Source organism: Mollisia scopiformis (genome assembly GCF_001500285.1).
Source record: "Mollisia scopiformis unplaced genomic scaffold LY89scaffold_18, whole genome shotgun sequence".
NCBI classification, from domain to species: Eukaryota; Fungi; Ascomycota; class Leotiomycetes; order Helotiales; family Mollisiaceae; genus Mollisia; species Mollisia scopiformis.
This window is the reverse complement of record NW_017263598.1, coordinates 385260-411768: the sequence shown is the minus strand read 5'-3', so window position 1 is coordinate 411768 and position 26509 is coordinate 385260. Positions and strand designations below refer to the sequence as shown.

The 26509-nt window shown below is 47.6% G+C and overlaps 12 protein-coding genes across 12 annotated transcripts; 8 read left to right on the top strand and 4 right to left on the bottom strand.

Moving 5' to 3' along the window:
- Positions 1–58: 58 nt before the first annotated feature.
- On the top strand, positions 59–1964 carry LY89DRAFT_650813 (uncharacterized protein; the record flags this gene model as incomplete). Its single annotated transcript, XM_018212126.1, has 5 exons — positions 59–271; positions 321–617; positions 665–1105; positions 1153–1376; positions 1420–1964. Coding segments are annotated over 5 exons (1720 nt in total), but the record flags the coding sequence as incomplete, so codon positions are not given.
- On the bottom strand, positions 1731–3352 carry LY89DRAFT_687153 (uncharacterized protein). Its single transcript, XM_018215438.1, has 4 exons — positions 3283–3352; positions 2777–3234; positions 2547–2728; positions 1731–2490 (listed from the first exon to the last, which is right to left on the bottom strand). The coding sequence occupies exons 2-4, from the start codon at positions 3183–3185 to the stop codon at positions 1999–2001; spliced, it is 1083 nt and encodes a 360-aa protein (XP_018068150.1). The 5' UTR covers positions 3186–3234; positions 3283–3352; the 3' UTR covers positions 1731–1998.
- A 511-nt stretch (positions 3353–3863) lies between these two features.
- Positions 3864–5712, top strand: LY89DRAFT_687151 (uncharacterized protein). The gene has a single exon (XM_018215437.1). The coding sequence runs from the start codon at positions 4174–4176 to the stop codon at positions 5380–5382; it is 1209 nt and encodes a 402-aa protein (XP_018068149.1). The 5' UTR covers positions 3864–4173; the 3' UTR covers positions 5383–5712.
- Positions 5713–6132: 420 nt separating this feature from the next.
- On the top strand, positions 6133–7234 carry LY89DRAFT_147303 (uncharacterized protein). Its single transcript, XM_018205367.1, has 2 exons — positions 6133–6919; positions 7007–7234. Exons 1-2 carry the CDS (start codon positions 6378–6380, stop codon positions 7107–7109), a joined length of 645 nt encoding a protein of 214 aa, XP_018068148.1. The 5' UTR covers positions 6133–6377; the 3' UTR covers positions 7110–7234.
- Positions 7235–7954: 720 nt separating this feature from the next.
- Positions 7955–9797, bottom strand: LY89DRAFT_147292 (kinase-like protein). Its single transcript, XM_018205366.1, has 2 exons — positions 8176–9797; positions 7955–8126 (listed from the first exon to the last, which is right to left on the bottom strand). The coding sequence occupies exons 1-2, from the start codon at positions 9459–9461 to the stop codon at positions 8045–8047; spliced, it is 1368 nt and encodes a 455-aa protein (XP_018068147.1). The 5' UTR covers positions 9462–9797; the 3' UTR covers positions 7955–8044.
- Positions 9798–10669: 872 nt separating this feature from the next.
- Positions 10670–13045, top strand: LY89DRAFT_147261 (uncharacterized protein). Its single transcript, XM_018205365.1, has one exon. The coding sequence runs from the start codon at positions 11068–11070 to the stop codon at positions 12979–12981; it is 1914 nt and encodes a 637-aa protein (XP_018068146.1). The 5' UTR covers positions 10670–11067; the 3' UTR covers positions 12982–13045.
- LY89DRAFT_784656 (uncharacterized protein) lies at positions 12993–13856 on the bottom strand. The gene has a single exon (XM_018222808.1). It carries the CDS (start codon positions 13679–13681, stop codon positions 13109–13111), a length of 573 nt encoding a protein of 190 aa, XP_018068145.1. The 5' UTR covers positions 13682–13856; the 3' UTR covers positions 12993–13108.
- Positions 13857–15116: 1260 nt separating this feature from the next.
- LY89DRAFT_590287 (uncharacterized protein) lies at positions 15117–17323 on the bottom strand (the record flags this gene model as incomplete). The annotated part of the gene is made up of 12 exons (XM_018209582.1): positions 15117–15316; positions 15369–15460; positions 15511–15605; positions 15658–15702; positions 15761–15816; positions 15865–16123; positions 16172–16281; positions 16345–16436; positions 16495–16680; positions 16730–16808; positions 16857–16954; positions 17025–17323. The coding sequence occupies 12 exons, from the start codon at positions 17321–17323 to the stop codon at positions 15117–15119; spliced, it is 1611 nt and encodes a 536-aa protein (XP_018068144.1).
- A 608-nt stretch (positions 17324–17931) lies between these two features.
- On the top strand, positions 17932–19705 carry LY89DRAFT_672072 (uncharacterized protein; the record flags this gene model as incomplete). The annotated part of the gene is made up of 3 exons (XM_018213255.1): positions 17932–17962; positions 18019–18109; positions 18178–19705. 3 exons carry the CDS (start codon positions 17932–17934, stop codon positions 19703–19705), a joined length of 1650 nt encoding a protein of 549 aa, XP_018068143.1.
- Positions 19706–19814: 109 nt separating this feature from the next.
- On the top strand, positions 19815–22047 carry LY89DRAFT_147227 (uncharacterized protein). Its single transcript, XM_018205364.1, has one exon. The coding sequence runs from the start codon at positions 19924–19926 to the stop codon at positions 21616–21618; it is 1695 nt and encodes a 564-aa protein (XP_018068142.1). The 5' UTR covers positions 19815–19923; the 3' UTR covers positions 21619–22047.
- Positions 22048–22476: 429 nt separating this feature from the next.
- On the top strand, positions 22477–23439 carry LY89DRAFT_650796 (alpha/beta-hydrolase; the record flags this gene model as incomplete). Its single annotated transcript, XM_018212125.1, has 2 exons — positions 22477–22881; positions 22947–23439. 2 exons carry the CDS (start codon positions 22477–22479, stop codon positions 23292–23294), a joined length of 753 nt encoding a protein of 250 aa, XP_018068141.1. The 3' UTR covers positions 23295–23439.
- A 133-nt stretch (positions 23440–23572) lies between these two features.
- LY89DRAFT_687148 (uncharacterized protein) lies at positions 23573–26362 on the top strand. The gene has a single exon (XM_018215436.1). It carries the CDS (start codon positions 23578–23580, stop codon positions 26341–26343), a length of 2766 nt encoding a protein of 921 aa, XP_018068140.1. The 5' UTR covers positions 23573–23577; the 3' UTR covers positions 26344–26362.
- Positions 26363–26509: the final 147 nt, after the last annotated feature.

The window sequence follows — 26509 nt, the reverse complement described above, 5'->3', positions numbered from 1 at the left end:
CTATCATCGTAACTTTCGCAACTTCGAGCCGCGACAATCCATCTCAACCTTACCAGATCATGCCTCCAGAACGTGGAAGAGCTTCAAAGGCTTGCAATACATGCCGCAAGATCAAAACGAGATGTTACGAATCAAATGTTGCAGGAAAGTCATGTCTCAGATGTGAGAGACTTCAGCAACCCTGCTCATTGGAGGTCTTATCTTTTGCGAGTGCGGAAAATGTTCAGGGTCACCCACAAAGTGCTGAGGGTAGTTCATCCCAGGATGAGAGGTATGTCCTTAATTTTGGGCAGATGGTCCAATATACTGAGCGTCTGCAGGATAAGGCGACTTGAACAAACTGTCTCGACTCTGGTTGAGAGACTAGGAGACGGTCCCGGCAGATGGGTCCCGTACCCAGACGTATCAAGTACATCTCCAGTCAACCCTCCCCCAATTCACAATCTTACGCCTGGAACACCATCTGCAGCACCTGTTTTCCTGATTCGAGATGTTGCTTCTCAAGTTGGAGTGCAGCAGCAGCAATCCGCACGTGCTCAAACTCGTGGTCTCGTGCCCGTTGATATTATCAGCCAAGGAGTCATCACCGTCGCTGAAGCTACTGTGCTTATTCAATTGTGGGTCTCCAGTTCTCTCCGTTGCTATTTTGTTGACCCAGATGCAGATTTCAAGAGCATTATGGACGATGGGTGGCCTTTAGTGAAACCGTATCGCCTAATGCCCTGCTTTCCAACATTCGGGAGTCCCCTCTACTGCTGTGCGCCTGCTGCTTGATAGCTGTTCGACACATGACTTGGAATTCAACTGCAGAATTGGCTCCACGACTGTTCCAGGAAGCGAAATCTTTGCTTTCCGCCGCCGTTTTGGAAGTCCCTCAGTCACTTGCCTTCTTTCAAGCAGCTGTCATACTCAGCATGTGGTCGACGACGATCGGGCAGACTCCATTGAGTATTGACAGTTGGATACTCAGTGGGTTTGCTCTTCAACATTCTTTGGCAAGTGATCTATTCGCTTCAATGATGTCTGGAAGTCGGCTTGGGTCTCTGGCTAAGACTGAGTTGGATCGAAGGTGCATCTGGAATCATCTTTGTTTGGCCCATCTTCAGTACCGTTTCCTTTCTCATATTTTGTGAATATTGCTGATATCTCTAGCTACTGTGTTGGGACAAGACGGAAAGCAATTCTGGATCGCGAGCAGGTCGACAAATGCCGTGAGATACTTGCCACTGATCAGGTCACAAATTTCGAAACCCGTATGGTGGCCGAGATCAACTTGTATTGGATCATTTACGAAAGCTGTGCTATGAATCAAGTGGACTTGCCTGGTACACAAGGACTTCTTCATGATTGGAGACAACAATGGAAATTCCTCTTTGGTATTCTTCCTCCCACGTCCATCCTTGCCTTTCTAACGTTGAGTAGAACAGCCCAGATCTCAGTTCATTCAGATGGGCTTTCACTTCGCTCAACTGCTTGTCTACGACCGAGCTTTGAAATCAAGATCGGCTGCCGTTAGAGAATCACTTCTTTCCGAAATGATACGTCTCTCTGCTGCAATCATCCAACTTGCCCTTGACACCACCGATGTTAGAACCCGACATCTGAGCGATCATATCTATCACATGATTACCTTCGCGGCTGTCACACTCTGTCGATTACTCCATATGTATGAGAATCAATTAGCCGTCGCACACAACATCGTCGAGCTTGATTCTCTTGTCCTTACTCTCGTCACGTGGCTTCATTCGATCGGTCTTCCTTGCCATGTTGCACAAACTCTTGGAGATGTGGTGGCTGCATTTCACAAAGAGTTACGACCAAATGCACATCCAAGTCCTTATGCACAGGCCCAAGACGATATTGAACTTTATTTTCCAGAACTGCTTGGGATCGAAACGTACGCGGATGGAAATTTTGACTTTAATCCAGATTGGGAACCATACATTCAAGGACCTGCTACATAAAATTCCTTTGGCTTTGAACACTATATGGGACATCCTATTTGCCAGTATACTTCTTCTCGAGCCATCGAAATACTGGAAAGCTCAATGCCGAAAATGCGAATGTCAACTCATGCCCGATGTTCGCACCCTTCTTACCAATGAGTTGGGCGATTGGTCCAGTATACCAAGTGATCTTCATTCCGAGAGCGGCACCAAGAAATCCAAAGCAGAAAGCGCCAATTGCACCCCATCCAAACGGAAGAAGGTCAGATTTGCTCCAGGCATCTAGATCGTATCGGCTCCATCTCCCTCCTCGAAAGATGAAATGCTCCTCAGCCACGACAATAATATGTATGACAGTCCAATATCCGATGATGGAAAGAAAGGTTTGGAGAGTAGCTTCCGGGAAGAACTTTGCAGCACAGCATCCCACAATTACAGCTGCGATGTATCCGCAAGTCACGAGCGCAACTCGAGGAATTCGGAGAGCCCAAGGGCCGAAGTTTTGGGCATGCATAGCAAAGGAGTAATTGTTCGGGATGTTGTTCTGCAGCCAATGTCAGCAAATGTGTCAGACCATGTTCGCGTTCACTCAGGACTTACTGGTATCGAGCTCAGAGCTGCTATCACCATCAGGAATTTTCCAAAGCCACCAGCTGGTTCGAGAGCCATTTTTAGAGGACCTCCTACGCCATATGCTAGGTATGCATGCTTCCAGGTGGCGTTGCTTTCAGTACCGGAGTAAAGTGCTGCACCGAGCGTTTGAACTAGGACAGTTGGCACAACTATGCTTTGTTAGCAGGAAACATTGCAATGAACTCGGGACTACTTACAAATACCGGCATAGGTAGCCCAAAAGATCTTGTATCTCGGGGTATTGACAGGCATTCTTACGTTGTAGTCTGCAGCACAATTGATCCAAGACACTGCGAAGGAGAACACTACCGCCATAAAAGACAGTGCAGCAGCAGCACCGTTGGGTCCAGTTGGAGATTTGATTGCAGCTCCGTGCAAGTGCGGGGCTCCTGTACCAGCTGCCACACACCACACGATGAAAGGCAAAACCCAGAGCACTGCGTCAAGACGATGGATCCAGGATATTCCGAGTACGCAGATGATCCAGACAGTCGTGCAAATAATGAGGACACCAGCCCACTGGGGACATTTATCGTTGGACAAAGCTGCCAGGACCGAGGCTCCGGAGATGCTATTGATTGCATTCCAGCCGGTTGTTGAGACCATAGAGAACACAACGACTAACAGGTTGCCCCAATATCCGAAGGAATATCGTCTGCTGTTGTCAGCTTCTGATTTTGTATCAATCAGAAAGATAACGTACGAGAAGGTAGTCATCCGCAGACCCGTCAGGCCAAATGATGCCGTCCATGCGGGCAGCAGACAAGATGCAGTATTGACAACGAGGATGATAGCAAAGCAGTCCCAAAATGACAAGCCCATGCTTCCACCAACCATTCCAGTAGAGAGAGTCGCCACTGCCATATTAGCACTCAACCTGGAGAATGTCAATTTCCTTGAACTCTGTACAGTTTGTCACCGGGACTAACCAGAAAGTGCATGCATTCCAAACATGAGTAGTACTACTCTGCCTTTCGGCGTCGGTAACTCGCTCGATACCTCCAGTCTCGACAGAGAACTTGCTGGTCCAGGTTCCCTTCTTGATCGAGGTACGGTCGAGCTCATCTGAGGGCTTTTCAGCCGAAGACTGCTGCTTGATGTCCATCTTTGAATCCATTGTGAATTGGAAGCTTCGAATTGATGATGCTGATGCTCATATGGTGGGCTTTAATGATGTTTTATGCTTGCTCAAGATGCATGTTGATGAAGTCGTGCTGAGCTTATCACCGCGGGATGCTGTTATCAGATGTGGCTCGAGAGAGTTTGTGTATCACCGCGGTATGCCGTAGGTATGCCAGAGGTAAGATGGGAAGAAGACTAATATTGATTGCAGCTCAGGTCATGAACGGCAAGCCGTGGGTCGGAGATGATCTTGATTGGACTTCCCCAGTATCACCGCGGTATGCCGACGGCATGCCGTAGATCGCCTATCAATTCCTCCTGAATGTCAACGCCACCACCGCGGCAAGCATCCAGAAGACTGAGCACGAGTTCTATATAAGAACTTGTATCATTTAAGATGGGAATTGCGAATTGGTCACCAAACATCTCAAAGTCTTCAATTGAATCTTCGAAGCCAGGAATATCAGGAAACATGCCGAACGCCGTCTCACCCCCTCGCGAAACTAGCCACCTCGAGCCGGCTTCCTTGAAAAAGAATGGCAACACACAAGCAGTAGGAATGGAGCAAAGCACACTGCATCGTCGCGGAGTAGGACTTCGAGGTGTTGATTACAGCTCTGTCTCCCCGGGCTACACACTCGTCGCTCACCTGACCTCCCCAGGAACCGTCCGCTTAATCGCCAACGACGGGACAGAAGCGCATCGATGGAATCTCCTATATCGACCTGGTAGACATGCACGCATCCTTCCTAACGGGAATTTGGCCTACAATGGCGTTCATCCTGATGCTCCTCGCTTATTTCCCCTTTGGCAGAAATACCGAGGTGGAGTGATGCAGCAAATCGACCCAGCTGGCAACGTTGTCTCGGAACATCGAGACCCCATGGCTCATCACGATCAACACCATCTTGGAAACGGAGAGATTCTCTACACGACTCTAGAAGAGCTCACCCCGACTCAAGCAGCCACCATCCCAGGCGGAATCCCAGACAGCGAAGCGCCTGATGGGAAAGTGTATGCCGACTGCATCAAGCACGTTTCGGCAACTGGCGAAGTCCTCTGGTCATGGAAAGCAATCGAACATCTCGACCCTAAGATATTCCCCCTTCAGCCTCATTACGCCCGCGAACACTATCCCCTGATCAACAGCGTCTACCCTCTTAAAGACGGCAACATCCTCGCCTCGCTACGCAGCGTTTCAGCCGTCATCATCATATCCCGCGAAACCGGCTCTATCATCTGGCATCTCGACTCCACAGTCGTAGCTCAACAACACTGCGCCTCCGAGCTCGCCAACGGCAACATCCTTATCTTCGACAACGGAACCTTCAGACACCGCGAATCAGCCACCTACTCGCGCGTCATCGAAGTGAACCGCTCAACCAAACAGATAGTCTGGGAATACAAAGACCCTCACCCCATGACGTTCTTCACGCCTTTCATGGGCGGTGCGCAGAGATTAGAGAACGGCAATACGCTGATCACGGAAGCGGCGTTTGGGAGGGTGTTTGAGGTTACGGCGGAGGGCAAGATGGTGTGGGAGTGGGTTAACGAGGAGTTTGCTGATTATAAGGGGCTGGATGCGGGGGAGATTGAGGGGTATTTTGATTATCCTGCTAATGCGTTGTTTAGGGCGTATAAGTATACGCCGGAGCAGATTCCTTGGTTGAAGGTGGATTGAGATGTATCGTTTAAAGAAGTTTGAACGCACATTTGCCATTTTCTATGCTCGAGTGCCTCGTCTCCAGTCTAATATCGAGCTCAAGAAGTCCATACGAAACCATCTTAGCCTTGGCCGATCAGTCGGGATCATGTGGAAAGGCTTAGCATGTGTAGCTTCGGCCAGTCATCAGATCTGGACTGTTTTTAATAGATGTTCAACATCAAGCAAATCGTGCATTCAGACAGATCCCCACATTACTGCGTGGGCTGGAAGCGATGATCCCACTGTTCTTTCATGAACATGAGAGTGGGCAAATTTTGATGAGGAGACGATCTTCGAAGTTGCGCCTTGAATAAAACCTTCTTTGAAAGATCCTTTGATGTAGATGAGAATTAATACGAAGACAGTAATGGCGTATGAATATGCGGCTGTGCAGCATAAAGAGACTTCAGTTGTATTTTGCCTGAGAGGCAAATTTGAAGATCTACAGTGAGATTAATACCACAAATTAGAAGATCATGCAGACTCTAGTATTGAACCCGTTAGAAGCCACTTGGCAGCCATTATCCGAACACTTGTAGAATCTCCCAAGTCCTGCGCAGACGGGGACGCGAGAATACCTCGCTTAGCCTCAGGGGCAATTTTCTTGGCATCTTCGTAACGACCGCAGCAAGTGCGAAAGTAAGATGGGCAAACATACCTCCGCAAAACGGCTACAACGGCAGACAATTTTAAATGTCTCAGAGCAGATTCCCTCTACGATTGCAACTCATGTTGATCATATTGGTTCTACATTCGTGTAGTATGCACTCAGCCACAGCTACTTCGTAGTCGCTTCAGCCTCGTACGTCATAATCCTACAACGAATCATAACTCCAAACAGAAGCACGTTTTCTTCGAGTTCTGGTGTATGAATTTCCTTTTAAGCTTCTAAGTATGCAATATATTACGATGTTATTTCATTTCAATCGTGCTTGGCATCTTGGCAACACTATCACAACCCATAACACAAAATGTTCAAAGCCAACGGTCCTCCGCCTACGCAACTGTCATACGACGACGAGCCCCCAACCTTCTACGACCACCTCCCCGCCTACGAAGATGTAACCTCCTACCAAGACCCCACCCTCGGCACAACCCTAACCCTCGACCCAACCGGCCAATCCATCATCACGCTCCCGCTCTCCTCCTCCTCCCCACCCCTCTACACACTCAGCACCTCCCTCCTACAGGTAACCTCCTTCAGCGCCGTCAAAATCCTCGCCCCCGACTCCACGCCCCTCTACTCCATCAGCGAGCAATTCATCACCCCCATCCACACGCCCGTGCCCTCCATCTACAAAAACGTCACGGCATTCCGCTCCACCGGCCTCGCGGCCCGCATCGGGCTCCGGAAGGTCGTCTGGGATTTCTTCACCCAGATCCCGATCCCGGTGGACAAAGATGGGAAGGCGGTAAAAGATGGGGAGCCGGCAGCGGGCGGCGCGTGGCTGCATGTCGATGGCATGGATTTGGGGAAGGAGAAGCTGATTTTGAGGTTCAAAGAGGGGAAGTGGTTGGATGAGAAGGAGGAGGTGGTTGCGCTTGCGAGGGAGGGAGGCAAGGAGTGTCAGGGGATGCCGGTCTTGAGTGTGGTGGGGAGGTTGGATCCGGAGATGATGCATTTTTTGGTCAGTGCTTGGTGTGTGGTTTTTTGGAAGGAGGTGGGGAAGAGGGTTAAGCAATTTAAGCAGAAAGGTGTATGATTTTCCTTTTACGGAAGAGATGATTGGGAGTCGTACGGCTTTGTGGCGTTCGAATGTGGGTGTCTCTCTATCAAGATTCGGAAAGGAAAGTTAATTTTTCGGGCTATATCAATTTCATTGCTAACGAATATAATCGAATATAATGATCTGTGGATTAAGACTAAGGCTCTCCCTGGTTCCCTCATGAAAGAGAGCAGTACCATTTCTGCCCATCCATGCAAATGAAACCTTGAATAACCTCGAACCCTCATGCTTCTTGATGTGTGTACAAAACAACAGGAATTTTCCATCCAAAAAGAGCGCCCAAGGCCTATGTTACTTTTCCATAGACTGGTCCTACATACCCTGCATCAAAGAAAGGGTTTCTACAACAATTTCCACCTCAGCAAAAAGAAAAGTATTCACCGCGGCAAGAAACCAGCACGCAAACCCAGGCGCGCCCTGGAAATCCTTCTCATAGACCGTCCAAAACGTAGGAAAAACTTCACTCGCCATAAACCCGCAAAAGTAAATCCAAAATAATAGATGATAGTTAGAACCCTCATCAATACGCACTCCCCATCCAAAGGCAGCAGAAACAATGCCAACAAAATATGCACAAAGGAACACTACTTTCTGACACCATACGTACGTCGAATGACTTTCATAAGTAGCCTACCCGTTTCGCCCCTTCCGTGTCCATTCCATGACAGATACTCAGATGTTGCACATATATCTCCTCAGTTTCGAAAACGGGCAGCGTCTTACACGTCGTAAAACCACAGTTTCTTCCTTTAACAAAATGAATCTTGTCCAAGTGATCTTCGAATAGGTGGCTCATGAACTCATTCCAACCTTTACACTCGGCTTTACAGAGCTTACAAATCGGTTCCTCGTAGAACTTCAAAAGGCTAGGAACATATGAGATAGATATAACCAACAAGATTCTAGATGACTTACCTGAGGGGCAAGCGAAAGGATCCGAAACCCATGTTCTTCGACTTGGTACGTAGTTTCGCTATGTTAAGGCCACTCAATCTACCCCAGAATTAGAGGTGGAGCAGTTCAGAAATTATAGACAACTTACTTCATAGTAATGGTACAATCACCAGAGCTGAACCATGGAATCATACAATCACAATCACTTTCCGGGCTCCTTTGTTGCACCTCAAGCACAGATTTGGCAATCATGAATGCTGAGGGTCGAATCGAGGGATTATCTTCCAGCATTTGACTGCAGACCTTAACCATCCGTTGATAAAACTCGCTTGAGGATTTATCTTGACCGCACTCTAAATACACCGATAATTGCCCCAAATAGATTTGGATATCTGATGAAGTTTGTTTACTTCGCCACTGTGCAAAGCCCTTTCGATACTTGCCCGCGAGAGTCGCCAGGAGTTCAAGATAGACGCAGCCGAGAGAGAAGATATCAGCCTTGAAATCTGGAGGCCGAGTAGATTCGACTTCTGGGGCTACATAAGTGCCGGGTTGAGCATCTGGTCCGCTGGTTGTTCCTCCCGGTATATCATCGCCTCGGAAGTATTTAGAGACTCCAAAGAATGTGAAGAATACATCGCTATCCTTTACGAGGATATTGGATGGTTGGATATTTTCATGACGAATATCTTTTGCATGTATGTAGGCTAATGCACTGGCCAGGCAACCAAACCATTTCCGCAAGGACATCCGGGTGTCTGGCTCCATATATTTGCCGCTATCGATGACCTCTTCTAAGTAGTCCTTGAGGTTGCCTTGAGCAACAGGATCCATAATGATTCCATAATTGTGATTTTGAGGATCGACTTCTTCATACGTCAGGAGCACAGTGACCAGGTGTTGGTGGCGGAGGGATTTGTTGGCTTCTAGTGCTTCAAGAAAGCCACGTGCATTTTGAACTCGCGAGGCCGGAATTGTTTTTCGAGCAAAGGTTTTTCGTGGGGTTGCATCTGCAGTCGGGGATTCTATTATGTCGATGAGAGCAAGACTCCCCTGGACGAGGCTCTCAGTGCGCATGACTGGAACTTGCCCCTCGCCGAAAATCTGATGTGGAGAAATTGCCGTAGTTGGTAAGCTATTAGACTTAACTTCCTGGACGTATGATCTTTCGGTGTGTTGAGGTGCTTTCATTTCGCACATCTCTGAACTGAAATTTGCAGGAGCTGCATCGTTACTACCGCCCCCAGGGACTGAAGTCTCGGGATTCAGAAGGTGTCTCATGCTAGCAGGACCTTCCGGGACCCTATCATCGGATGAACGGGCTCGTTTCGACGGTGGTTCTTCATTCGATCCTCCAGAAAGCTGACGAGTGGAATTAGTTCCTCCCGTCGATGCTTCGGCGCCTTGAGTTGCGACCGCACGGCGGGAGTCCATGATCGAGTTGTCAAGGCTTTGGAGCTGCCGCTAGTAGAGGTCTCTGAGATAATTCAGACAAAAGTTGGTTCCGGCAGAGATCAATTGACAAAGATTGCTTGGTATATTGGAAGTCAGTTACGTTCTGCGGAGAGCTCCGGCGGTCAAAGAAAGCGGGGGAAAGGGTGTGAGGCTCATCGACATCCCGTTTTGGGACACATGCATCAGCCTAACCCACAGGGCTTGAGGTGCTTCTTGATACGAGATACGAGTCAAGCGATATCTGCTGTGTAACGTCTGCCTTCTCCTTATCTTGGAAAGCCCATCTTATCCTCGTAATGGATTTATTTCTCTGTTGCTGCCCTATATTTAGATATCGTTGGAGTACACCAACTGTCTTGAGCAAAGTCTCAGCTGCCTGGACGAGCTCTTGTACAATCACTTCGTTCTGTCAGTGATGATCCACAATCGTCTGCAGAAGGGACCTAAATTCTTGTGGTGTTACTCGAGTTGTTTACCATTTTCGACTTAACTGCTGATAATGAACAAACAAAATTGGCACATCAGGTGCAAAGGGTTTCGCGGTTAAGAAGTACAAGTGACAAATATAACGATGCGAGCGGCCTGCTAGTGATTGTCAGTTGATTGTGACATATATTTAATACATCAGTGAAAGCAAAGTTTTGAAAACAATTTAGAGAATAGTGGCAAATAAAAAGCGAGCATAGGGCCTGCACCGAGTAGCAAGGCTGCAGCTCCGAGACCGCCTTGTGATCTGCCTTGTGGGAACCGATACCACACGAAATATGGTGGTGCATATGTATGAGCAGGTTACAGGAAACTTCAATTCACGAATCGTAGTAGAAGGACGACTATCTGAAGTGACTATAACAGCAGTATCGTATGACTCCAGCATGACTTGCCTGGTTAAAGAAGACGAAACTGAGCATGCGACATTGTGGCCAATCGACAGCAGTTCATGTATCATGCATTTGATTCTGGGATGAGTTCATAGATAAAGAAGAACGACAAAAGAGTCCGCCATGAGGCTATCTGAGGGTCTATTCATCGCCCAATAGTTACAAATAGCGGCCATTCTTATGACTAGTTTTCAAACTTGCAGACACACTCAACACCGCAACGTAATTAGCATCGTTTAGTCAGACTTAGCTTAGTCAGCAGTACCTAGTTAGGCGAAGTCAATGCAAGACCATCTTCCTCTTCCATCACTTTCCGCTCCTGTGTATCCACCAATTACGAGCTCGCCTGAGCTGAGAGCCTTCGACAAGATGTCGTTCTATAGAGAGCTCGACAGTGCAGCGAATGAAGTTCGGATGTTAAAAATGGTGGAAACCCCGAGTAATAGCGACCCCGGACTAGCGAATGTCGTTCATTGCAAACTGGAGCATGTCAGGCTGGATGATTTCACTCACGAATTCGAGCTGTTCCTCAAGGGGATCGGCTCATCAAAAAATCTGCACCTTGACAATCTTTCAGAGTCCTGGCAAAGATTTGCGGCTTATTCCAAGCGTCTTGCTCTCAGCAATAGCTCGTATCGGCTGCCTGCTTGGCGTTGGAAGCTGCAGTATGGCAGAGTGAACGATGCCCTCGATATGTGGACGAGCTTATGGAAGCCACTGGAACCATCTCGGTCCATTGCCCTAAGATTCCAAGAGATCGAGATCCTCGCACTTTGAGAGGGGTTCAAAAGACCGTGTTGAAACCGCCGCTTGAAACTCAGGCTTTTTTTGCTCTTCACCCACGGTTCCAGTGGGTTGACTTTGAAGCAATATCGTATTGCTGGGAATCTGATGTGCGAGACCGGACAATAGTTATTGACGACGTCCCGTTTGATGTGCCGAAGAATCTCGAAGCATTACTTCAAAGCCTGCGTACACTTCCTGACGCAAAATCTGGCATGAAGTTTTGGGGCGACGCACTGTGTATCAACCAAGATAATACATCTGAGAGAAATCACCAAGTCAAACTCATGAAAAGTATATACTCTAAAGCTTTTGCAATTATCGTCTGGCTTGGAGGTAGTACGGATGATAGCGGAGAAGCTATCGACTTTATGGCAAGCATCACCCAATTTACTTTGGACAACAATGAAAATGAAGGAGGTCACTTTGATTTTGAGAAATGGGAGACGTCCGTGGCAAAACTTCAAAAGAAGAGATTCTCCGAGTTGCCATGGAAGGCCTTGATGAATTTCCTAAACCGAGCCTATTGGCGCCGGCTGTGGATCATTCAGGAACTAGCCCTCAATCACAACATGACTCTATTTCTTTGTGGCGACCGCCAATTATCCCGGAGTAAGATATCCCGAACTTGCCACTTTTGTGAGACGAATATTGGAGTCATTGATCATTTAGTGTCAACATGTCTAGACCTCGAGACCACTTCGCCGTCCACAATGTATGGCAGCGTTTGGCCTACAGTATATCATGTCAATAAATTACTCGGAACCAGAGATCAAGAAATAGATCCTAGAAGTGTTGATAACATTCTTGATCTCGGTCGGAAAGCGAACGTCACAGATACAAGGGACAAGGTGTATGGAATACTTGGGATCTTGCCTCGCGAATTGTCAACCATGATAACGCCAGACTATGGAGCTTCTAATCCAGTGGAGAAAGTGTACTACGAATTTGCTTGCAAAATGTTAGACGAGTACAAAAGGCTGGATTCAATGATTTCTTGGTGTTCCTACAATGCAGGCAGCTCGTTGCCTTCATGGGTTCCAAATTGGACGTCAAAGTTTTCTCGCAATCATGTGCAATGGCTGAAGCGAAGAACTGCAAGTGGAGTTCGAAAGGGAGAATGGGCCATCTCTCCACAAGAGCGCCGTCTCCATTCCAAGGGCATCATAGTCGATCATATCAAAACCAGTACCTCGTCACATTCTGAAACCTTACCGTTCCGAACCCAACAACCTCGCCATTCGACAGAGACGGAGAAAACTGAATATTCTCACCGCTATGGGAGCCTGAAATGTTTGTCTGCAGCGCTTCAGAGAACCTTAGTAATGCATCATCCTAAAACGCGTCAACGGGAAATGGGTGTGCTTGATATCTATTGGATTGATTGGGACGAAGATCAAACTGAAAAGTCTTTAAACACCATGGATAGTATCACTCAAAACCTCTGTTGGGAGTCTTTCGATCGATTTCGACATACAAACGCCAATTTCTCTATCTTTGGTCATAGGTTTCGCGACATCTTTCCGAAGATGCAAATTTCTTCTGAAGGCACATCACAAGAAGACGATTCCACTAGAGAATGCGCTTCAGCCATGCTGATAGCCGTCTTGGCTTCGATCGGGCGTAGGCTAGTTACGACGACAGGCGGTCATCTAGGACTCGCGCCAGAAGAAGTACAGGAACACGATGTCGTCGCTATTCTCTATGGGTGTAATTTTCCAGTTGTCTTGCGACCACATGGTGACTCTTTTTTAATGATCGGGGAATGCTACGTTGATGGTATCATGGATGGTGAATTTTTACAGACAAAGGAGATAGCAGGGGTACGAAGAAGTTGATATTACACTTTGCTAGGAACGTCTTGCATTTTTGATAGCTGCCAGGGAAGTAGTCTCTGGTTTCTCTCTCGCCAGCTCCATCTTAGTCTCTAGACGTGAAGGGCTTCAGGTCCTCCACATAAGTACTTCATGATTCAGCCTCACTCCTCTGGCTTCTCAAACGAAATCCCTCTAAGATCGTTGCCAACTGAGATCCGCCTCTCGTCCACTCAAGTTTCGTGCTCTTTCCATCCCTCACCACTACTCCCTCCCTGCATTCTTCTTCCGTAGCCCAAAAGAAGGCCTGGTGCTCCTCCTCGTCCAACTTGACTTCACCCCTCTCAACCTCCACCTCGAAACTATATTTGCACCACAGTTTTTCCTTGTCTAACCATACACCAAGTTGCCCCACCTGTTGTACCACTTTCGTAGCTACCAAGCCGCTTTCTTCTTGTAGCTCTCTGGCGGCAGCAGCGAGGATTGACTCATCGAGATCGCAGGAGCCTCCAGGGATTTCCCAGCAATTTGGCATGAAGTCATTCGCCGCACGTTGAACGATGAGAATACGATACGGAGTGGAGGGAGAGAAGACGAGCGCGGCGGCAACTATGTGGTGCATCGACGGGTTAAGCTTGAGGTAGTCTCTGACTGGGATGCTGAATGGAGAAAGGGTAGTAGCGGTGTTGGAGGAGAGTGTCGCTGGTGGTGAGTTCAGTGCCATGATTGTTCGTCCGAGAGCTGAACCGTACACAGTGTGGAATATTTTGAAGATCAAACTCTTGTCTTTGTTTCAAGGAACGTTCAGGTGTCAAGATTAAATACTAAAGAATCGAAGTACAGTAAGCTAAGAGGATTGGTGCCTAATTTTCAAGACATAGCACGTGATTGTGTGTCCACCATATGGCAACGCGTGAATTGATTTAGTTTTGGAATCAAACTATGAGTTAAGATGCTTTTAACTACTGAATATGCAACACAAAATATCCGCCGAAGTGTCTCTCGCACAACGCCTCTAATGCACGGAACGAAGCGATAAACTCGAAAACCATCCCGCTCTAAATGCCGAAAGAACTCGGGATCTCTAACGCGCAGGAGTCTCAGAGCACCAGATAGCAAATCCAACATTCACATAACATCCTCCGGGGTAGATCTCAGCATCGACTTGACAGCTCGGATCCGCATAGATAACCACTGTAGATTCGGGTTAGCAACTGTCCAATCTTTAGACTATTATTACATACTGTTACAGGTGAATCCATCTGCATCGCTAGAGATCTCGTTGATCAAAAAGTTTCCATCTAGCCAGGTGACACATGTTGGGCCGGCAAGTGTGGCAGGCGTTCCGGAATAGGTGCCAACATTGGTGACTCCATCGCAGTCGCTGACGAGGTAGTTGGTGCTGCCGTATTGCGCTGAGAGGAGGGGCGCAAGGGCTAAGACGCTCGTGCCTCTCTGTATTCTCGTGTGAATGCCTGAAATACGAATGACTCAAGAGACAGCAGCCTCCAGGGTATAGATGCTTGCGACTATCGTGCCTCTCGAAGTGCTTGAAATACGAATGTCTCAAGATAATCCCCTTTAAACCCTATACTAGCTATGGTGTTGGACACCCTCCTTCGGGAGGATGAAGTTTTTGATTCTTAACTTTAATATTTTTTGGGTAGCTTTTTTTTTACATTGCAAGCGAGGAGGGGTCCTTTTTTAAGCGAGGTTCGTAGCTGAGAGATGCCTTTCTTCAGTTAGGGTTGTAGTGAAGATTAGCGCTCTGCGATATGGCACCAAAAGTTTTATAAGGAGATATGTTTCCTAGCTTGTACGGTTTTCCCAGCTTGGGACACACTGATTGTATGAATGGTTTGGAAGTGCGAGGAAAGAGGTTCGGGCACTTCAGTGTATGATTCAAAATGTTGATCCAGGCCGCGCTGCAGGTTGTAGAGTGTTCACTGGTGGGGCATAATGACAGATTGTACGTTACTAGCAAGGATATTTCAAGGTTGCGAATCATTTCTCTGGTGGGCTTCTTTGGGAGAAGAATGGAGTACAGTGAGAAGGGGGCTAGAAGCTAGATTTATGAAACAAGAACTATATGCAAACCCCGGAGGTTCTATTCCAAAGACGATATTTTCTCTTTCAACTACTAGAGCATTGCATTCTTCTTAAAATACGACTTCAACAGTGACATTCCCACTATCAATGTCTCCAGCCAAAGCACCAGTGGGCACTTGGTACGGATTTGAGATCGGCTTGCGAACCATTCCCGGGATATAAACTGTGACAAATTCACTATCCTGAGCTTCGGGAAGGATGCCAGTATTCAAGAAAGCTTTAGTGATATTCGAAGATGCCTGATTAGTAACTGTTGAATTGATTAGTGAATGTATTTCCGAAGCGTAGGGGCAAATGCTTACGTAGGATGGAAACATGGTCATCGCCATGTCTAACAGCTAATGCTGATTTTGGAGATTGTCCCCATCCGAATGTGGTCCACTCTGTTGGCGCACTGAGGAAGTGTTAGTGCAAGAAGAGAAATGGATTATGTTGAGGGCGTACCTGGCGTCAAAGTCTGCAGTCACGAAAAGCATCTGCTTGTCGTTCGGCATAGGGATCGAGGGTGATACCGGATATGGCCACGCGGAACACATGAGCTTTGGATGTGTTAGCGTAGGATACTATGTATCTGGTTTGAATGCTTCGTACCTGAATCTGCCATACCTGGCTCATTCCAATTCCTGTTATATCATCCTAAGGCCCATCAGCTCCACATTATCTCCTTGTGATCGATACTATGAGTGATGAATACCTTTAGTCCCTGATCCAACGAAGCCTTGAACGTCTCGAATGATCTATCATATTCTGCTGGTCGTCAACACATGCCGAAGAAATTTGGTATGTGTAAGTAGTTACCATAATCGTTGCAAAGGAGAGGCTGCGCAACCACACCCTCAAGATTCGCCGGACCATCAATAAAATAATATGGATTGCCGTTAAGCGCAGCATAGATACCATCCAAGAAGGCAGGAAAGTCAGGCGCACCTTGCAGACCTGCGGAAGCTAATGTCTGCACATCATTGGCCGTGATGTATGGGTAGCACGCGGTACTGTTAACACACTCTGGAACGAAGAACGGGTTTGCCTTGGCCATGCTGAGAACTTGCTTGAAAGCCTGGACGCGTGTCAATATATTTTCGCACAAGAAAGTGCATCGACGAACCTCGAGAACACTGCCTTTACCTTTCCCATAGAAAGGGCAAGATGAATTGTTGAGACAGTAAGCATCTGCGCGTTGCATAGCACGGTTGGTAGCCGCAACGCTATCTTGCGCTTGTTGGTAGAGAGGCTTCAATCACATCAGAAAGTGATCTGGCAATGAAAACTGAAGAAGACATACTCGTCCATGAGGTGCGACAGAATCCAACACGAAATGATCAACTCGATGTGGAAATGTAGCTGCGTACTGCATAGCTCGGAAAGACCCACTACATGAGTCTCATTAGCTTCATCCTGGTTGATCGTGAATATGTAAAGAAGACTCACTATGAAGCCCCAAGAAAATTGATCTTCTCATATCCAAGTGCTTTCCTCACTTGTTCATAATCTTGGACAACCTCTTTCGTTCCAACATGCTGAATGATACCAGAAGGCGAACTATTGTCTATCCACGACTGGATTGCTGTGGCCGAAATATTTTTACTGATATCAAACTCACTTCTCGTCGTGGGACTGACTTGTTAACATGATCCCTGTCTAAACAACACAGCATCAGACTTACTACGGACCAAATAATGGTTCAAGTGTGGCCAAGGAGAAATTTAGCTGATTCGAGCTAAATGTTCCCCGTACGTCAAGTACTTACAAGATTCAGTTTTATAGCAGTAGAAACCGAGATCTGAACAAACCAAGTATGTCGAAATCCAACAAGCCGTCAAATGCATGTGATACATTCAGTGCGATGTCCCAAGCAACAATAACACCAGCATCAGTCCCTCCAGGATTACTATTCTTGAAATCAGCATCATCTTTTCTTCTTTCTCATCATCCTTGACCTGCGACAGGAAAAGACTCACAAGAAAAGAACCCCTTTCGGATCCGTCGGTCTATGCATGCCGAGTCCCAATGTTATCATGTTCGCGTCGGACATTGGTTTTGAGTAATCCATGGGAACATCGAGTTCGCCACAGAGAAGAGTTGAGGGGAGGTTGGTTAAGTCAATCGAAGAGATGTTGAGCGAGCTGGTTGTTGTCGGGGACGGAACTGCATTGGCGCAGTCTAGCCATCGAATCGTTGGTGGTGGTTGTGGGATGCTCCGTGAGAAAGACGGCAAGACGAATAGTGCTTCAGCAAGGAGGAGGTAACGGAGATGCATGATGAAAAACAATTGGAAGACGTTCAAAATGAATTGAATGAGGGCAAGCTGCAATCTTCATTTCGACTGAGTCTTCGCAGAAGCTTTTATGCTCTAGAAAGAAATTAGAACGTTCATGATGGTCCCTGCATCTCCAGAGATCAGAACCTTGTAATACGATTTCACCAGTGAAACAACCTCAACATTTCGGATGAACACTAAGCAAATATTCCCCTGCTCCCGCAGGAACTTTGAGCCTCTCACGCTTAATAACATGTCATAACCAATGTACTTGAAATACAATGATGAGCTATCGGGAAGCGAGGCCCAAGAAGCTGACCCGAAAACGCTGTCATGCTTGTTGCAAATCTCGATTCCGATTGGCATACTCGTATTGCAAGGGTGCGAAGGCTTATTTGACTTACCGAATGTGGTGAGCGCAGCGCACATTGCGAACATCAGCAACGAGGCGCAGGAAAAGGATCGAGAGTAGAAAGTGATTGCAGGCAGCAATATGTTTTTGTATTGAAGTACAAAAATTGAGGGAAAGAGTTGTTGAAAAAATCAAAGAACTCAAAGTGAGTCTTGGAATTAGTAGGAGCAGATTGAGAAAGGGAAAAAGGAAAAAAATGCAGACGAACGCAAGCAACACAGATAACGGTGAGGAAAGACTTTCTATTTGACAAAAAGGAATACTGATTCGAATTGTCGTACAGGTGGCAAGGGATCGAGTGGCTTACCGAGAGATCTCATATCGAGCTTCCGAAGGGGAACTAACAAGTCCAAGACGGGATGCATCGTATGCAAGTGAGTACTCCTCATTCGCCCCGTGCCGCGTTGAGCGTCGCAGTAACTTACATTAACCTTCTAAACAGAGTACGCCGTGTGAAATGTGACGAAACTAAACCCCATTGCATTCGCTGTACATCCACAGGACGAACCTGCGAGGGCTATGGGAAAGCCCCAGAACGCAGGAAATCAAAGTCTCCTCTAAAGTCGCCTTCAGGGGAGACGCCTCTCTTGATGCCAAGGCCTCGAATCAGATACTCGCCTTCCACAGATGTGCAGGCCAGCGTTGAAGAGCGGCGAAGCTTCCATTACTTCCGGTCTCGTAATATGTCTGAAATGCCTGGCAATTTCGAGCCGTACTTCTGGGATCATATCGTTCTCCAATTTAGCCACAAGTACCCAACCATCTTGCAAGCATTGGTTGCGTTGAGCGCCATATATGAAGAGCATGAGCAGGGCACCCCAGGTCCTGTGAGCAAATCAGCCGACAGTTATGCACTCCAGCAGTACAACAAGGCTGTGAAAGACCTGATGGGGTATCTCGGATCAGAGGGCCAGGATATGAAAGTAGCTTTGACAGCGTGTCTGATATTTGTTTGGATCGAATTCTTGCAGGACGATCTCAATTCGGGTTTTCAACATTTGAGCTGCGGCTTGAAGATCTTGCGTGATTGTATTGGAATCCAAGACAGAGATTCAGAGGATATTTTCGGGTCACTTGATCGGTCATTCACGCGCCTGCGGATCCAAGCGGCTGTTCACGGAGCTCAAGAATCACAATTCACCACAACGACAACCAGAGAACTAGAGATATTGGAACCAATACCGCACTCGTTCTCCAACGTCTTCGAATCTCGAAATGTCCTGGACAAAGAACTGAATGCCATTTTTGGATATATCCGAGCTCTTCAAGAGGCAGATTACTATGCCGGTGTAGACATGTCGATATTTGTCGACATCCGGAGAGGGCATTTGGAACGACTTGAACAGTGGCACATCGCAACAATGCACTTGGTAGCGAGCCTGGAATCGAAGAATGACCAAAGCCAGGCCTCTGGTATCTTGTATCTTCAATTGTACTATACGATGGTAAACATCATATGGAAGGCTGAGTTCGCTGGATCCGAAATGGTGTTCGATGCCTATACTGCGGAGTTCGAAACGATGACCACGATTGCGTCGAGCCTTATGGACAATCCGAACTGTACCACGCCACGGGTTTTGTCTTTTGATATGGGAATCATCCCTCCCCTCTTCCTTCTGTGTGTCAAGTGTCGGATACTGAGGATTCGAAGGCAAGCGATAGCATTGCTGAAACGCGCGCCTGAGAGAGAGGGAATTTGGCATCGTGACAGTATGGTAAGATACAGCGAATGGAAGACGATGACCGAAGAACAGTGGCGCGATGGGTTATCAGAAGATGAACCATTGCCTGAGTTTGGCAGAATATATGCGGAACATATTCCTCAGACAGGTGAGCCGTCTATGCCTGGTAGTGAAGGACAGCCTATACGTATAAGCTTCAAAAGAGGGCCTGTGGGACTTGACATACAGGACACGATCGAGATACCAGATGGCTCGGAGATGCTAAGGCACATGGGAAATATGCTCTGATATTTTGCGACGCCAATTTCATAGACAATAGATCCGGTCCTGATTTTCCAACCCGACTAAAGTGAATGTTCAAAATTCAGCGGATGAATCACACCTCATGATTCATCATAAGCGTCCACGAGGAAGTTAATCCCCACCATGAAGCTTTGACATATATCTTCTTGCCACTTTCCTACGCTGACAACATTCTTTAGGATAACTCATAAATACTCCAAGCCATGGCTGGTCAAAGGAATGCTCTCCAATATCCCAGTAGTGAGCAAACGCCAAAGAAACGCACACGCAAAGCAACACTGAAGCCTGCAGTATCAACTCGACCTGCCCGATACAGACAAGCAAAGATTGTAGCATCCATCGAAACATGTAACAACATCCAAGTCGACAGCGAGAGTGAGTTTAGTGGCCCTGATAATACGGAGACAGCAAGTGTCCGTGGAGCATCTAAGCAAAGACCGCGGAGTCGCCGCATCCACGATTCAACAAGGGTACTCAACTCGTCTAGCAGTTTGCAAAAGGACAGCGCTGCGTCAGCAGAGGGTTTAGAAAGCGAAGGGAGTCGATACAATCCTTCAAATGATGAGGAAAGCCAGAGCGATGAGGATGATGCTGGGCATGCACGTAAAAGAAGTAAATCAGACAATGGATCATCCCATGCCAGAACAAACACTTCGAGCACGGTAGGCAGTCGAAGTGACAGACATGATCCAGTGGAAAATTGTCCAACTCGAGTGCATGAAAATCACGCAACAGCTCCACGGCCTGTGGAGCATGGCAGATTGCTTGGGGAAAACTTGAGGCAAGATAATCAGCGAAAATCGAACAGGCCACAAGAAGATGGAACAACACGACCAACTCAGACACCAAAAAAGACGTCGAATAGACGCCTGGCCGCGGCGAGAGATGATGCTGGCGAAGGCCCCTCGAGAAATACAGGTGCGGACGAAGAAGTTCAATATCTCCATACAGTTGCAAGAAATGTCCATCAAAGTGGAGAACCCGCAGGTCAAGCAAGGTGGACAGGACTAGTAAGTCGACCAAAAGGAGAAGCCATGACGGGAGACGATGGGCCTCCTTCCAATGGAACGCATGATCACAATCTAGCTGCTCCTCGAGCGATAAGTGATGTGGGCGAGGAGAGCTCGAGAGAATTCCGTGGCCATACCGTACCATTTCTGCTGGGATCAACCCTAGGATCGACAGCACCAACAATCGGATTAGGTCAATTTAAGCTCATTGACTGTCGTAACGAACAAAACGGCCTAGACGGCGGAAGCTCCAAAGGCAAGCAACCAGAAGTCGATGCCTCCAAAAAATGTCAGGCGTGCTTCAGATTTCGACGTAATTGTGATCAAGGCAAACCATCGTGTGGGCATTGCACGCTTGGGAACTCGAAATGCATCCCACAAAAGACTCCAAAGCATGTTGAGCAAACTATCGGTGCTCCTATTATCACCGAGTTTTCAGGCTCCCAACTGTGGGAAAAGTGTCAACGTTGCGCTGGACTCCAGAAACAATGCACGTTTGAGGAAGGTGAGGACGATTGCCAAAATTGCAAGAAAAGAGGATGGAAATGTCTTCCGTTGACAAGTCCGAAGCCCAAGAAGAAGCAGCCGTTTCGAGGACGCAATCAAGATCCAAACACGAAGTGCACTGCTTGTGTGAAAGCTCGAAGTCACTGTGACGGTGTGAAGCCAAAATGCGGACGTTGTGCTAAGTGGAAATACAAATGCTATCCTCCAGGGGCTGAGCCACCCAAGAAAGTCCCGAAGGATGAGAAGTGTAAGAGGTGCAGGCAGTTGAAGTTGGCCTGTAGTGATTCGCTGCCGTGTCCCAGATGTGTGAAGGAAGGAATCGAGTGTGGGATGACTGCGCAGGAGGAAGAAATGCAGCTGAAGTTTCTTGGTGAAGAATGAAAGAAGTGCTGCTCAGCGTTCTTGGAGCATTCTGAGAGGTGGGGCTTCGGGGGTGGATAGCTTGTGGAGTATTCATAATTGACTTGAGGTTGTCATGGTCGAGTTGCTTTCCCAAAACAGTTGTTTGTGAATAAAAGCTAAGTATAAAACCATCCCCCTTTTGCTGTCGCAAAATCACTGTGCGTGAATCAGTGACAGAATCAGCACGGCTAAGACCTCCGGTCACAGTCCAGTCGAATCTAAACCTTATGGTAGCCGTTTGGCGGAGGTTGAACTCCACTGCGAGTTGAGGGGCCGTCCTCTGATTATGCATGTAGTTGGGCTTTGGAATGGGAGAAAATCCTCGGAGTCTGTATTCTACGCCATTCTTCCCGAAATATCCGCATTGCAAAGAGAATCTCTTTAGGGTTGCCCTTTAGAAGATATGCCTCCCTCTAGACAGGTGAGAAAATAAGTGCCGTGCCGCTGGAGTCTGACGCCCACTACCGACTGGTGCTCTCGGAACATGACTGTGCTCCGGACGAGGGGTTTCATGTAACATAAGTAGCAAGTGCGCTGCCGCAATATGGACAGTTAGGGTTGAAAAGTCCGAGACTCAGTGCTCTTCGTAACCAAGGGCCAAACGGACTCGAGCGAGCATAGGAAATTGAGAGACGGTTCGTATATGAAACCAACCACGATGCCAACATCGTAATCTCAACCACTATTTGGAAGGCGGGCTCCAATTTGTTCTAACTCGTAAGTAGATATTATTTGGGGAAAAATCCAACAAAGTGGTACATAACGTGAGAATCTTTCCCAAGACGCTTGGAGATCTGAAGACATGCAAAAGAAGCAAGACGCTATTCAATTGGCATCATGACTCTCGCAAAGCTTCCCTTGATTGTTCTTGTTCATGGAGCGTGGCATCGACCGAATAGCTTCAAGAAGCTCCAGGTTGAGCTCGAAAGGCAGGGCTATGAGGTCCTCTGTCCAGCGCTGGTCACAATGAGCAAGACGAAAGAGAATGCAGGTGCGACACATCTGGATGACGTTGCTCTAATCCACGAGTTGCTCAGGCCCCACCTCGATCAAGGCAGAGAAGTGGTAATTGTCGGACACAGCTATGGAGGCGTACCATCTGTGGTGAGCTGTGAAGGCAACACTGTCGACGAGAGAGCAGCTCAGGGCAAGAAGGGAGGAATTCGCGCTATCGTCTTCATTGCGGCCATTGTCCTTCCTGCTCGAGGATTAAAAATCCTTACAGCCGAAGGGGCAGATTGGGTGAAATTCGACGTGAGCATGAAACCTCGATTTTAGCAATAATCGAAGAGGCTGACTATCAATAGGGTGATTGGCTTGTCTTGAATGATGGGGCTCGAGAAGCATTGTATAATGGCGTGCCCGAAGCCGAAGTTGATGAGATTATGTCGACACTCGTACCAATTTCTTCTGCGACTACCGGAGTCACGGTAGACTTCTGTGCCAATGATTTGAAGATCCCAAAGACATACATTTTCTGTGAGCTTGATCAAGCTCTTCCTCCCGCTGCACAAGAAACACTCATTGCTGGGACTCCGAACATGACCGTGGTCAGGGTCCAGACGTGTCATTTTCCATGGCTCATAGTACCAGACGAGATAGCTGAGGTCATAGTTCGTGCTTCGAAGGAGAGCGTGACATATGAGATGGCATGAGACGAGTCGAGGTTTTGGAGATGATGCATTGGATAGAGAGCCAGGGACAATTGGGCTTGACCAGTCTACTGAACAATCAAGAAGATACAAGACAGAGCGATGTCAATCCTCCAAAGACTTCTTTGAGTAGTAAAGTAATAGAAATTTGACATAAAAGTTGTGAAGATTTTCATCTGACCTTTGTGGTCATTTTCATTGGCTTTTAGTGTTTGATGCCTGAGGTGTTGATGTTGACCCTCAAAAATAAATCCAAACTGAAACGAACTTCTATCAGCAACGAAATATGCTGACAGCACGAAGAATCCCTCGTGCGTGCCAGTCATGTCGTCTACAGCTTCTAACATTGTTCGAACATGGATTCACGAATGTCGCTGGCCCTCCTGCACGAGTACTGTATAGCACACGACCAATTATTCGAGCTCGAAATCCTCAGCCTCGCCACAATGTATCCCTTCGGAGCTTGTCCACAACCTCAAGACGAGCAGAAGAGCCAAAGTCTGATCTGCCAAAGGAATCTGTAGCATCTTCAACGGATATCGAAACGGTGGTACGGGAAGCAAGACAGACTTTTGGAGAAACGCTACCTAAAGACTATCTGTCGACGGAGGAATATGTTTTGTACGAACGATTGTATGGACCTCCACTCCGAGAAACCAAACCCGAAGATCTGGAGTATCTGCCAGATGTTGAAGTCGAGCTTGAGTCGGGTAGAGCAAGAAATGTCTTGCTACGAGGGAATGCGGAGGGGTTGTATGAGGAGGTCGATTATGACCCGGAATTAGGATTCTCCGTTGCTGTAGAGGAAGCCGAACTTTTAATGGATGAACCTGGTATGAAACCTGAAAGGCAGATGGAAGAAGATGGCTTGGAAGCACAATTCGAGACAGATGTTTCGGAAATGGAAGTCGAGACGCTGACTGGCATCCTCAGCAAGGAATCTTTGGCGGAATCGCGGGCGGAAGCTCTGGAAGAAAGCGAGGACGATTATACAGAAATCACAACAGATTTACACGATTCTGCTCATGTCTATGGAAGCGCTTACGATATGGAAACCGAGACGTTGACCGATACCTCTAACGATCGCATTCTGCCAGAAGCTGTTGCAGAGAACCAGGAAGCTTCCACAGAAATCAAAACGGACTCAGGTCAATCCATTCATGTCCATGGAGGCAAGAACCAGAGGGAGATTGATGCAATCGCACGATTGCAGAAAGACATGGCTGAGGCAATGTCGAAGCCTATAGAAGAAGAGGAAGAGGAAGAAATTGACGAGGAATACGAAGAGGAAGAGGAGGTCGAGGAAGAAGAGGAAGATGAAGGGGAGGAAACCTGGGTTAGCTCCGACTCGATTCGAACACATCCACACACCATGACCGCGCGGATGAGAACATCTCCGATTACACTATCGTTGCCACGCGAACAAATGCTGAAACCAATATCAGAGTTGCTTGCTCGGACAAACTTGAAGCATCTAACGGATGCGTCGGAGCGAGCTTTCGGTGGAAAGGGCTTGCCATATTCTTCTGCTACGCCCATGTCGAAACGAAACCTCCCACAGAAGCATATCGGTTTAGATGCTTCCCAACATAAGATGGCAGAGATCGAAGCAGACGCATACTTGGCTGCCGTAATGCCTGGCACGTACGCTGCAGCCATGAGTACGTTAGTAGAAGTCAGAAAGCGTCTTGGAAGTCAGTGGATCCGTGATCTCATATTGAGAGAAGGAGGCCAAGGACCGAGAGTACTAGATGCAGGTGCTGGCGGTGCTGGAGTCATTGCGTGGCGTGAGGTTCTGCAAGCTGAGTGGGATGTGCTAAAGGATGAAGGCATTGTGGAAGGAGACCAAGCTCCCCATGGGAAAAGCACCGTTCTTACAGGTTCGAATGCCTTACGACACAGAGTATCACGATTCCTTGATAACACCACCTTTCTTCCTCGTCTCCCGGATTATATACATGCTTCAAACTCCGAAGCCCACTTGGATGGTGCCGCACCTCAAGGTCGCAAGGCTTACGACATAATCATTGCACCACATACCCTATTTCCTCTAAAGGAAGACTTCCGACGGAAGAATATGGTCCAAAATCTATGGTCCTTACTGGATCCCAATGGTGGTGTCCTGATTCTCATCGAAAAAGGGTTGCCTCGTGGGTTCGAAGCCATTGCTGGTGCTAGGGCCCTTCTACTTGAATCCCACATATCTTCTCCAGGCGAGACCAATTTCGAAAATGAGATTCAATCACCGGAATCTGAACGTGCGCGCTTCACAAAGAAAGAAGTAGGGATGATCATTGCGCCTTGTACCAATCACAAGAATTGCCCTATGTATCCCATACCTGGACTTAGCACTGGCAGGAAAGACTTCTGTCACTTTCCACAGCGACTTATACGCCCTTCTTACCTACAAAAGATCCTTGGTGCCAAGATTCGCAATCATGAGGATGTCAAATACAGTTACATTGCTGTTCGTCGCGGGGTTGACGCTCGGAAAGGTGACAATGCTTTGCTCCAAGGCGAAGAGGCTACTCTACAGGCATTTGAAGGCTACGAAGATCGAGATCTACCCGAGTCTGAAGAAGGTTCGGAGTCTAGCAATGTTAAGTTCGACACTCTATCTCTTCCTCGGATAATTCTTCCGTCGCTCAAAAGCCGAGGCCATATCACACTCGACCTGTGTACCCCTTCGGCCAAACTTGAACGGTGGATTGTGCCACGAAGCTTCAGTCGCACAGCTTACCGTGATGCTAGGAAGTCGAAATGGGGCGACCTCTGGGCGTTAGGTGCAAAGACCAGAACAACCCGATCACCACGACTTGGTAGACTTGGAGAAGACGCCGGTGGGACAAAGATCAAGGGCATCAGAGACGGGAAGATGGGCAAAGGAGGAAAGAAGATGAAGAAAAACCATTACGATATGATCATTGGTAGATCTGGATTCGAAGGTATCAAAGAATCTCCACATCAGGCCAAGTTTGTAAAGAGAGAAAAGAGAACGAAAGGTGGAAGGATTTGGAAAGAACAGAAGCCAATTGGGGAGGACGACTTGTAAAAAAAAGTGTACATTTACGGAGAGGAACTGGAACGGCGTTCAACGGACGGAGGAATATCTCCACCGATGGAGAAACTGTACAATACACTAGGCACCTCGTCAACGGAAACGAAGAAAGTCCGGCGGGACCCGCGAGACATATGCACAAATGCACTCCACTTTTCAA

Excerpts from the sequence above, each read along its gene's own strand:
- LY89DRAFT_147261 (XM_018205365.1), top strand. The coding sequence starts at position 11,068 with ATGGAAGCCACTGGAACCATCTCGGTCCATTGCCCTAAGATTCCAAGA.
- LY89DRAFT_147227 (XM_018205364.1), top strand. The coding sequence starts at position 19,924 with ATGGCTGGTCAAAGGAATGCTCTCCAATATCCCAGTAGTGAGCAAACG.
- LY89DRAFT_147303 (XM_018205367.1), top strand. The coding sequence starts at position 6,378 with ATGTTCAAAGCCAACGGTCCTCCGCCTACGCAACTGTCATACGACGAC. Across the intron at positions 6,920-7,006 it reads AGGTTCAAAGAGGGGAAGTG|GTTGGATCCGGAGATGATGC; the intron begins GTTGGATGAGAA and ends TGTGGTGGGGAG.
- LY89DRAFT_687148 (XM_018215436.1), top strand. The coding sequence starts at position 23,578 with ATGCTGACAGCACGAAGAATCCCTCGTGCGTGCCAGTCATGTCGTCTA.
- LY89DRAFT_687151 (XM_018215437.1), top strand. The coding sequence starts at position 4,174 with ATGCCGAACGCCGTCTCACCCCCTCGCGAAACTAGCCACCTCGAGCCG.
- LY89DRAFT_147292 (XM_018205366.1), bottom strand. The coding sequence starts at position 9,461 with ATGGACTCCCGCCGTGCGGTCGCAACTCAAGGCGCCGAAGCATCGACG. Across the intron at positions 8,127-8,175 it reads GATTGTACCATTACTATGAA|ATTGAGTGGCCTTAACATAG; the intron begins GTAAGTTGTCTA and ends ATTCTGGGGTAG.
- LY89DRAFT_687153 (XM_018215438.1), bottom strand. The coding sequence starts at position 3,185 with ATGGTCTCAACAACCGGCTGGAATGCAATCAATAGCATCTCCGGAGCC. Across the intron at positions 2,729-2,776 it reads GGCTACCTATGCCGGTATTT|TTGTGCCAACTGTCCTAGTT; the intron begins GTAAGTAGTCCC and ends AACAAAGCATAG. Across the intron at positions 2,491-2,546 it reads CAGCTCTGAGCTCGATACCA|AACAACATCCCGAACAATTA; the intron begins GTAAGTCCTGAG and ends CATTGGCTGCAG.
- LY89DRAFT_784656 (XM_018222808.1), bottom strand. The coding sequence starts at position 13,681 with ATGGCACTGAACTCACCACCAGCGACACTCTCCTCCAACACCGCTACT.